The sequence below is a fragment of the Peromyscus californicus genome, unplaced genomic scaffold (assembly GCF_007827085.1).
Source record: "Peromyscus californicus insignis strain IS unplaced genomic scaffold, ASM782708v3 Scaffold_5__1_contigs__length_169319896, whole genome shotgun sequence".
Lineage (NCBI taxonomy): Eukaryota > Metazoa > Chordata > Mammalia > Rodentia > Cricetidae > Peromyscus > Peromyscus californicus.
Window position 1 is genome coordinate 149,523,692 of NW_026294573.1, and position 11,881 is coordinate 149,535,572.

At 40.5% G+C, this 11,881-nt stretch overlaps 1 protein-coding gene across 1 annotated transcript in view; it reads left to right on the forward strand.

Moving 5' to 3' along the window:
• Runx1t1 (RUNX1 partner transcriptional co-repressor 1) overlaps window positions 1–11,881 on the forward strand; it is a 145,652-nt gene that overhangs the window by 78,614 nt on the left and 55,157 nt on the right. The window contains 3 exon segments of the mRNA XM_052718383.1: window positions 6,010–6,092; window positions 6,094–6,148; window positions 8,153–8,394. Of these exon segments, the coding sequence (XP_052574343.1) occupies window positions 6,010–6,092; window positions 6,094–6,148; window positions 8,153–8,394 (380 nt within the window).

The following is an 11,881-nucleotide window of genomic DNA, read 5'->3' on the forward strand; positions in this document are numbered from 1 at the left end:
CCAGCCTGAGATACATAGTGAAACTTGTCTCCAAAACAAATGAAATAAAACCCCAAATAAGTTTTGGTGACATTTGGACATGGTACATATATAAACAAGAGGAGAAACGTACTCACACTTGTGTAGAAGTACAGGAAACCAATGATGAACTTAATTCCAGATCTTCATAGTCTTCCTATATTATGTATGTCCTCCAATTTGGGATATGTCCTTTAACATATAAGATTTGATCTTTGTCCTGGGATGGTGATGTATGGATGCTGAACAACAGCAGCAACCTGTAGCTGGTGTTCATGTGATCTTGGACATCACACAGCGCGCCGTGCTCCCCCCCTGTGCTTTTTGCTGGGCGGGCTAGGGGTACTAGAGTCTCCCCTCCCATCCCTCTCTTTGCTTTCTTGTCATTGGTTTTGTTTTAGAGATTATGTAGCTCTGGCTAGTGTGTAACTCACAGTGCTCTTTCTACCTCTGCCCCCAGGCTTCTAGGATTACAGGTGTGCAACACTATGCTTGGCCCTAAATGTATTTCTGAGCAGGCCCAATGGTGCACACTTCTAATCCCAGCATGGGTCCTATAGGCAGAGATGGGAGGATCAAGAGGAAAGAGCATCTCCAGTTGCTTAGTGGGTTGGAGGTAGGCCTGAACTACAAGAAACCCTGTGGTAAAAGACAAACACAAACTGCGTTTTTTGAAACTACATATTCATTTATTTATATATTTATTTATTATTTATTTATTTACGTGTGTGTGTGTGTGTGTGTGTGTGTGTGTGTGTGTGTGTGTGTGTGTGTGTGTGTGTCTGCAAATGCCATGGCACTTGTGGAGGTCAGAGGACAGTTTACAGAAGTCATTCTCTCATTCCATCATGACTCAGGGATCCAGCTCAGGCCACCAAGCTTGGTGGCAAGCACTTTTACCCACTGAGTTGTCTTATGGGCCCCACAAATGCATTTCTGATATTTTCAATTTGCAATGTGTTATTGAAGCATAATCTCAATAGAAATCCCAGAGCATCTGTCCCTAGTTTCACTCTATCCCTATGTACAATTGATGGTGGGTATGGCACTAAGGCTGATTTTCTTTGAACTGTCTCTAATACAGGAAATGGATTTAGAAAGGGAATGTGATCATTCTTCTTATAAGATGAGTTGTGTGTGTTTATTTTATTTTGTTTTGTTTTTTAAGACAGGGTCTTTCTGTAGTTCTTATGTACTCGCTATGAATTCTTATGAACTCGATATATAGACCAGGCTGGCCTAACTCAGAGATGCCCCTGCCTCTGCCTCTCAAGTTCTAGAATTAGAGGTGTGTACCACCACATCCAGCCTATCCATGGTTGTTAAATACATCTAATTCTCTAAGGGAGAATTCAGAACAGTGAGTTGTCCATCGAGTGGCTGCCGTTTCCACTGGCTGGTGTGTGAAGTACATACATATTTCCTCAGGTAGACAGACGATGAATGTGAAAGAGAAGCAAAGCTATGTGATGTGGTTGGTGCGTGGGCAGGTAAGGAAAACTAAGAGGATGTGTATGAGCTCTAATGGGCAATGAAGAACATGCAGATAAGGGCAGGCCATTCTATGTGAGAGAAGCAACAAGAAAGACTCAAACAAACAAAAACCCTCCACAGAACCCAGGAGTAGCACTGGCCATCTCCTGTATTGTTAGATCTCGGACCAGATGGACTTGCAGATCTGCATATGAAAGTACAGGAGGATATTAGTGTCCAGTATGAGTAGGGACCTGCTAGGGTTCTAAACACATCACCTCATTTCATTTCTTATCACATTGCTAAGAGGAACACCGAATAGTCTTCCCATTTTTATTGTGCAGACTTAAGGGTCAGGATAATTAACTCAAGGAGCACTTACCACTAACGGTTGAAAGAACCAACTTCACATTGATCCTCTCCAGCACAGCATATAAACAAGGCTGATGTAGAATACCTTTCTTCCGTACCTTTAAAACACACATGGAACTATTTGAACTAAGTTTAAGTGAGACAAGTGCCAAGCCAGATTATGTTATATCTTTTTATATTAAAAAAAGAAAGGAAGGAAACGGAAAACATCGCCTCTAGAGGGCCCTGGCAATGGGTTCAGTACTGAAGTGGTATCAGTCATACGTTTGTATATGCCGTCATTTTTTCCATACGCCACCATCTTTGGTACATATGTGCTGGGTGGTTGCCCAGTGGGAAGAATGTTACTGCCCAGGGAAGACGGTCTTGTCTAGAAGCCATGCGAATCATTACGGGAGAGGCAGAGTCCACTCTTGTTTATTTTACCTGCCTTCCAGACCTGAGCAGTTTTCTTTTCAGTCTTTTTTCTTCGTTTCTCACCCCACCCCCCTTCTCTCATTCCCTCCTTGGGTCATCTTGTGTCACTCTTTCAATAAGTAACACAGATCGCCCTCCAGCAAATAAAAACCAGAAGGGATATACCAGGAAAATGTAATCTTTGTTCACTTAAAAAAAAATTACACCAATACGGTATAGGCTCACGTTGGTTTAACCATATCCTGTAATTTGGAATGGGGTGAGATGCTTCTCTGGTTAAGTCATTGCTCTTATGCTGTCTGCTGTAAGGGTTTCAAGAATATATATTTCAAAAACATCAAAAAAAATAATCCCAAACAAATGCAGCAGAGCTCTGCATACTTGAAACATATTGTCTAAATTTATCTCAAATCTCTGTGTTCCAGAATGTTTCTGTGTGCATGGGTTAGGCCTGGCCGGTGGTTTCTTCATCTATCTCTACCCTGGGTGGATTGTGTGGAGCAGAACAGAATGACTTACATATGGTCCCACTTTGTTGTAGTTTGTAGGGCCTCTGGGTTGGAACTATTTGATCAGAGAAGCCAACCGTCACAGAAATTTGGCTAATGTCAAAATCCTAAATATATACATATACATATATATCTGGTCAGAACGAGTCTGTTCCTGTTTGAACTAGCAGTGCTCTTCCATGTATTGATTGGTAGTTCTTATTCCTAAAATATTGATGACATTTAAAAAAAAAAATACAGCCCTCCTACCTGTGTGGATAATGATATTCTGGATAGGCATTATGTTACATATGTGGTTCAGGGCTGCTGTTGAAAACGTTTCCCAGTTAAAGGTATGAGTATATCCATCATCTTTCTAGAAATGGACAGAGATTGAAATACACAAATTATCTTGAGCAGAAACCTAAATCTTAAGTTTGAAGAGGAAGCTCAGAGCGTGCTTTGTAGTGTATCTCCTTTTTTCTTGGTATAAGTACTTAAAAGGACATAGGACTAGTGTGAGCCATCCATCTTAGTTTAGCCATTGTCGTCTGAGGTGGGTGACTGTGGCCTGGGTAAAGGGGCCTGCATAAGTTATGGGCAAGCAAAACTTCCAAGGGTATCTCTCCCTTTGGGGCCTTTTTCCTTGTTTTTGTTCTTTTCCTGTTTCTTCTTTTTCCTTCTATTGCTTTTTTTTTTCATGCCTCACATCTCCCCTTCCCCCTCTGCTCTTCCTTTCTCTGTCTGTGAAACCACGTGCTCCAAGTCTGTGTATCTGGCCTGCCTTCTCTCTTGGATCCCCGTGAGTGTTAGCCGAATGAAAGCCAGATGGACCAGCAGTTCCCACTGTTATCTCCCAGCAGACTCTGGCAAGCCTCCTTGCTCCCTCCTTTCTTGGCATGACAGAAGTATTTGCCTTTATTTAGGGAGGATGTCTTCGCTGCTGTGCCTCCTCCCTCAGCTGCAGTGTGAGCCGAGAGCTATTTATTCTCCTCTTGCTGAGGTTTGTTGAGGAGAGTAGACCGTGCGGTGGTTTTTTTTGAAGCCTGCCTAACTTGTTTATTTTTCTAAAATAGGTGATTACGATGCTGGCTGTTAAGTACTCTGGGGTAGCAGGAGTATGAAGACACATTTTTTTTTTCACAGCAATGTAAAGTCAAGTTGTGCATGTGTCCCTGCCATCATTTCCCTCAGGACACTTCTCCTGACCTGGGCTTAGTCAGGGTTATTAAGCCAGAGCTAGACAGGAAGAAATAGGGCCTGACATGGATAACTCCATCATGAGGCAAAATGTACTTATTACGTTGATGTTGATTTTCTTTTATTACATCATCCCTAATATGGTATCAATATTAGTTCAACTTTTAAAATGCTCAACTATATTGCACCCTCACATCTTATGAAAATGCTTCTTTTTTCTAATTTTTATTTTATTTTTTTGAGTCAGGGTCTTATTAAGTAACCCTCAGGAGTTTAGACTTCTTTCTGTAGACCAGGATGGCTTCAGATTTAAAGCAATCCTCCTGCATCTGCCTCTCAACTACTGGGATTCCTGGGTAGGAAATTGCTTTGTTTGAGATATGATCTTAGGTATTTCAAGCTGTCCTTGAACTCCGATCATCTTGCCTTCACCTCCCCAGTGCAGGGATTAATCGCAAGCAGGTGCCATGAAATCTGCCATGGCAAGTTGCCTTGAAGAAAAGTGAACTAGGTTTGGGATTTTAATAGTAGTAATTTGGAGGTTTATGTTTTCATTTAATAATTGACTTTAAAAATATTTATTTAATTTTACGTGTATGTGTTACATGTACCTGATGTGTGTATATGTACCATGTGTGTGCATAAGCCCTAGGATGTCAGAAAAGGGCATTGGATCCCTCGGAACTGGAGTTACAGTGATTGTGAGCCACAATGTAGGTGCTGGGAACTGAAACCAGTAAGCCCTCTAACCACTGAACCATCTTTCCAGCTATCTTAATATTTGACTTTTAGGCACATTTTAGAATTACTTGTTATAATTTTTATAATAGTTTAAAAACCCTGCTCTGAAAAGTATACAATCTTACTTTAAAAAAAAAAAGTACAAGTGTAAAATTTTGTGTCTAAAGTTGTAGAAATACCTCAAAGATGTTTTTGGAGTGTTGTTCATGTTTTTGTATAAAATTGGGTCCAAAGAACAAACAAGAAACTATTTCATTATTAATGAGAAAACTATTGCCTGGAAAAATTGTATTAGACTCAGAAATAGATGGAAATGTCAAGGGAAAAATACACTTAGAAGCCCCACATTTGCACTGTCATCCATCCCTAGGAGGCTGAAGCAAGAGGATGATGTAGGTGTGAGGCCAGGCTGGCCTATGTAGTGAGTTTCCAGGTCAGCCTAGACTGCAGAGTGAACCCTGTCTCCAGACATCAAAGATACGTGGGAGAAAAGGACTTGGGCTTAGAGATGGCCGTCATGGGCTGAATCAAGGGTTTGCCCATGGCCCTCCTTTAGCTCTTACCAGTTTTTACTTTGGGACTTTCACATTCTAATATTACTAATGGGTGTGTTGGTCTCATGCTTGTAACAGGACAGACCATAAATTCACACATTCTGTATAAAGAATAGCTTAACTTTACTGTAGACAGAGCATTTCTGTGTTTTTATTTTATTTATTTATTGTTTGGTTTTTCGAGACAGGGTTTCTCTTATTTATGTGTTTTTAATGTAGGGCAGATAAAATTGAAGTTCTGGGGAACATCACTTGTTTCATTTGGTTGACCAGAAAGCTAAGCAAGGCAGGGGTGAGGTGTTGCCGGAATGCACTGTGAAGTGCCTACTTCTGCCAGGACCGAACTGCATAGCTGACACTCGGTTTCTGTTGCTTCTGAGCTGTCAGGATGGGTTCATTATCGTCCGTCTTCCTCATCAGTTGTCTACTGCTCGCTAACACTGGCTTCAGCTCTGAGGAAGTTGTGCTGGTGCATATTACACCAGTAAGGCAGCATCTGCCAGGCCAGAAATAACAATAGGGTATTATATAGCCTGGTTACAAATGAGGTCCCGCCATCTGTGCTACACCTTCTCAAGTGGGGCTCGGATGGAAAAACTCAGCTTTAAACTTCCATAGATAAGCGTATTTTACTGATAGAAGATGTTGACTTTCTTGTGTTTATGTGCCTCTGAAAAAGACAGACCCCACTTTCGAAACTGGGGTGTTTAAGGAGTGAAATAACGTGTTCCTGGTGGCATTCCCAGATCGTACTGAGAAGCACTCCACAATGCCAGACTCACCTGTGGATGTGAAGACGCAATCTAGGCTGACTCCTCCAGCGATGCCACCCCCCCCCAACTACTCAAGGAGCTCCGAGAACCAGCTCATTTACGCCAACGACATGTAAGTGCTCGGTTATGAATGGAAGTTTTCAATTTGGAATGCATGATTAAAATTTTTCTGCATGTAAAAAACAACAGAGAAAAAATAAAATTCGATACCAATGCTTTGTGCAGAATCAAGTGCAAAAACCTTGAAAGTTTGCCAGTAGGTAATGGTTATTGAACCCAAACAAAAGTGTCATGTTTTAGGTATAATTGGTACAACTGTGAATATTTGCCTGCCTTTATATTATTACTTCAACATTATAATCTGCTACGATTTGAACAAATGAATATTACATTTGTTCTCATGCGCTAGTTATACCTACGACTTTTAATTCATGTTAATGTAGAGCTCTCTATTTGGGTTGTTCAGTTCCTCTTAGAACATAAAAATATGCTATAATTATTTCTAGTTACTTCTACCTTGCTTTCTTCTATGTCAAATAGCTACAAATAATGTTAAAAAAAAAAAAACCCTCACATTGTAAAGCTTGAGAGGCCATTACTTGATGCAACAGTTACCTGTAGAAACTTTCTGAATTCACCAGCATGATTTTTGTCAGGTGCCTGCCAGGCTTTTATCAGACTTGACTCCGTTTGCATTCAGCTTAGGTCCTGTTTTCTGAGTTGAGTCATTGGGGTACCCTTCCTCCTGTAGCATCCCAGAAAAGGGTAGAAAGTTCTGAACCCCAGCCAACCTCCACACTCTAGCAGAGGCACTTATTGGGATGGTTTTAATCAGTCTCACGGTTCCGGTTACAATTGTCATCAAAGCTTTGTGAAACTAAGAAATGTTTATCTGTTATAGATGATACTATTAATGGACCATGTGCCATGAAACCATATGACTGAAAAATATCTAAGAGACAAAAATAGAACCATGAGTCTCTTAAGATACATATCCTAAGCATTCATGCATGGATGTTCTGCCTTTCAAAAGATCTTTCCAAATGTGTATAGGGTAGAAGGCTGTGACATGCCAAGTTGTAGCCTGTCATCAAATGGCTTGTTATCCAAAGTCATGGTGACAGGCACATGACTCCTATGACAAGGCCTGGTGAGCTAACATTGATAGGTTACTTTGTTCCTCAATGAGATTAAGGAACATTTAATTCTCTGTTTTGCTTTTGCTTGAGGCAGGATCTCACTGTGTAGCCCATGCTGGCTTCAGACTTGCTATATATACTCGAAGATGACGTTGAACTCCTTATCCTCTTGCCTAGTCTCCCAAGTGCTGGGATGCCAAGCATATACCACAGCACACCTCAACTTCCATGCTAGTTCTTATAGACCATCATCTTGATGTTCAGATATGTTTTTTTTTTCCGAAAGGAATTTGGTAGATTACTACTAACCTATGCTCTGTGTTAGACTGAGTTGCCCCCTTTCACTTTCTTAAAATAACTCCTTAGTAAATCCCAAACCATTTTGTCTTCCTATCTTCCTATGTATAATTTACATTTCCTCCTAAATAAATGGTTACGACATAAGAGGGAAAGAAAATAGCCTTCTAATTGGGTGGTATAAGGTTAAAACTTGAAAGTCCTCTTCCTATAAACACAGCTGTCAGTTGTGTGTACAAAACATGATTAAAAATGCTCAGTGATAAATTTAGTCCCCACCAAATGTACACTTTCTCTAGGGGAGCAGTTTAGGGAGAAAGCGTCCTGTTATATTGATGTAAGCCTGTGACAAGAGGCTGACATCCAAAGCTGTTTGTGCTATGTTTGAAGCATTTCAGGTGGTTGGCATATGTGCACATGGGAGGCAGGGCTGGCTCCGTGCAGCAGCCTACTCCATTTATTATCAGCTTCTGTGCAGCAGGCTGCCCTCACTGTGAGGAGCGTGCCTGACTGAGTCCGGCGACGCTGCTGCGTTGGCCAAGCATTTTGCCAAATGTCCCAATGTTTTTTAAATCACACAACCACTAGATTTCAGGGCAAGGACTCTTTGTGGCAGTTCTCTTATTCATTGTCTTTGTACATTTATCTACCTTTTCCTTCTGGTTTTGTGCCCTTGACAGTAACGAATGGCACGAGCCATTCACCTACGGCCTTGAATGGTGCCCCCTCACCGCCTAATGGCTTTAGCAACGGGCCCTCCTCTTCCTCTTCCTCTTCTCTGGCCAACCAACAGCTACCCCCAGCCTGTGGCGCCAGGCAGCTCAGCAAGCTGAAACGATTTCTTACTACCCTGCAGCAGTTTGGCAATGACATTTCGCCAGAGATCGGAGAAAGAGTTCGCACCCTCGTCCTCGGACTGGTGGTAAGCAAGCAGAAATCTGTTTTCTGGGATAAGAGCCAGTGTGTGGGTTAGAAGAGGGGCAGGTAGGCCAAGGAAAGTAGATGCCCCAACCCCACAACAATTTCTCTTATCTTCAAGTCCTCTGCAAATCTATTTGATTCCACTGTAAAGTGTTTTTCAGTTCTCCAATATGAACGAACTTTACCATAGTCGATTTTACTATTTGACTGATAACGATATAGAGACACAAATGAATTGTTGGCTTGGCTGTAAGTGCATGTATTTATATGCATATATGTGTATATATGTGTGTTTATATGGTGTGTATTATGCATATATATGTTTGTATAATATACAGACGTGTTTGTGTAGGAGTCTTTTAATAAACATAGTCTCTTGGCATAGTTAAGGGCTATCTACAGTAACAGAATGGTTTTGTTACGTTAATGAGTCACTTAATCTAATTGAATGCTTATTTTAATATCCTTGCTTTGGGATTTTTTACTATTGGCATAGATGAACAAGAATGTATAACAAGTAATGCATTCATGTTTCATGTAGTTTTGTTCTTAAGGCTAATGGCATTCAAGACTTTATTGTAAAATAATACATAAAATTGACCATAATTACCATTTTTACCTGTACAGTTCACTGGCATTATAAAAACGGCCACATTGTACAGTTGTTGCCACTAATGCATTTCCAGATCCAGAGCTGCTGTTGGGTGTGGAGAGAGAGAGAGAGAGAGAGAGAGAGAGAGAGAGAGAGAGAGAGAGAGAGAGAGAGTGCACTCATGTGGGTGTTGGGGAGGTACCAGGACCCCACACTTGCTAGGCAAGTGGTTTTTTAACTGAGCTACATCCTCAATCTTCTGGAGTCGTTTCATTTTTCTCAGCTAAAAACTGTACCCATCAGACAGTAGCTCCTCATTTCTCTGCAACCCGTGGCCATCTTATAATCACAACAACTAACTGAATTTATTGTATAGCACATGAGGGCCTCCAATTCTGCTTCTCCTGCCTCAGCTTCCTGAGTTTTACAATTACAGAAGCTGTGGCCCTTTAATTTTATTTTTTAAAGTCATCTTTAATTCTTTACTGTAGGTAGAATTATTTAAAATATTAGTTTGGAAATGAATTGTTTGCTCTGGCATATTCTACTGTATTCTGTATATTATCAAATTGGAAATGAGAGCATATAGCCCCTTTAACTACTTACCTTCAAGTCACTTTTATATTAATTATGATTTTTGACACAAATAAGTGATTCCCTAGTTTTTAGGAGGGCTGTAGCCCCAGTACTGAGTCATGGGGAGAGACGAGTCCCCTGAGTAGCCTTCTCTCCAGGCCAGAAGTGGAACTGAGGTCTGTCCCACAGATCATTTCTTTTCATTATGTGGAATGATCATGGGCAAAACAGGACCAGAACACAGGCCTTGGATCACCATTGCCTACATTTAATAGCTTTTGCATTTAAAGAAAGAAGAATATCATGTTTCCCAGTCTGCCAGCTCCTGTCTCCAGGAGAGAAGGTGACTTTTGTGGAAGTAGAGTGTGTCACTGAACTTCAGGTCCTAGGTCAGTTACTTATCTCTTCCTTTATATTTATTGTTTTCCTCCCTCTGTTACTCCCTCCCCCCATCACTTCCCCCTTCCTCCCTCTCTCCCTCCTGCCCTTTCTACCTTTTTCTGAGATAGGGACTCACTCTATAGCATTGGTTGTTCCAGAGGTCACAGGCTGGCCTTGAACTCATAGAGATCTACCTGCCTCTTTCTCCCATGTGCTGGGATCAGTAACGTGAGCAACATGCCCAGCTCTTTATTTTTGTTTTTTCAATTTGTGTAATATATAGTCCCTTTAGTATGTAAATAAGCTAAGGAACCACAAAGTAAATCCACAACAATAACTATGTCAAATAAATGATGGATTTGTTATTAGTTTAAAAATACATTTTGAGCTGGATGTGGTGATGTGCAACTGTGGTCCTAGTGTGCAGAAAGCTGAAACAGAAGGATTGAGAGTTGGAGAGGTAATCTGGGCTATATAGCAAGATGCTGTCCCCCCTAATTTTCCCAAACTTATTTTAATTTGTTTTAAATTAAAAGTGGTTTCTAAACTCAAAAAGGAGAAAAATCTCGATAGCCTTAGAGTTTTCTACTTATTAAGTGATAAATATTTTGAGTGAAATAAGTTTTTCAAAATGTTAGCTTACTTACCTAAAATCTGATAAAGAAGTAGGGGATGGCTATTGTGTCCACATACAACAAGAAGTGACCTTTTCTTTTTCTTGGGTTTTTTTTTAAATCTCACTGTGTGATCCTGGCTGTGTCCTATAATTTGATATGTAGGCCAAGCTGGCCTTGAACTCATAGAGATCTGCCTGTCTTTGCTGAGATTAAGGACACACAACCCCATACTTGGCCTAGAAGTGACTACTTGTTAAGTGAGTAGGGAAGAGACTTTTGTTTTTTGAGAAAAGCTTTCAGGATATAGTCCAGTCTGGCCAGGAGTTTATAGACCCAATGTAGTTGGGTCTGGACTTGAACTCTTACTCCTCATGCCTCAGTGTCCTACGTATGGGGATCGTAGGCATGCAGTGTGGGCCACCTTGTCCTTACTTACACCCTGGGACATTTATTTTAAGAATCTGACCTCAGGACATTTTATTTAATTTTGGTGGCTAACTTTTAAAGGAGTGATTATTATGCATATTTTCTACTGGTGTTACTGAATTATATAGTTATTCACTAAAATAGATGAAACAGTGAGACTATCCAGGTGGTATGGGCAGGCCTGTGTTGTGAACTTGAGCACTAAATCATAATAAACTAAATGGTCATGTAATTTAGGTGGATTTAAGAATGGTGTTAGATAGGGTTTTAAAAATGATAGCTAAAAAATTGGTACCCTGACCCAGTTCTTATAAACAGGATGTTGACATTTGCTTATAGTTTTATGTGAAAATGTTTTGAGTTTGAGGGTATAAAAATTAGTCCCCTCAGATTTGTTATAAAAAGGAAATTGAGGGGTACAGAAAGTAGAGCGAGCAATATTCTAATATTATTCAGTCATAAAAATCTCAGTCGTTATTGGCATAATAACTCTACCCAAGGACTAAGGAGAATGTCCAAAATATAGTTATTTTATTCATTGCCTTTACTAAAAGTTGAATGTCTGTTAACTAGGTGATCTCATCACCACATTATCTATTGCAGGACACTAATCCTAGGTACCTGGGAATTGTTTATCGATACAGGGAAGACTAGGAATGAATTTGGGTTGTTTTGTCCCATCTCTTTTGGGCCAAGGGATACACATTGTCTCCAGTATAAATGAGGACTGTTTGCAGGATGTATAAAGCTCAGTGGCTTGGCATAGGCTCACATTCCTTCAGCTTCAGTAGCACAGCATAGTACTTTTTATGGCCACCCCCTTTGAACAAAGACATTTTTGTAGACAACACAAGATGGAAAGCTATGATACACCTCCATGATATCTGTGATGAGTG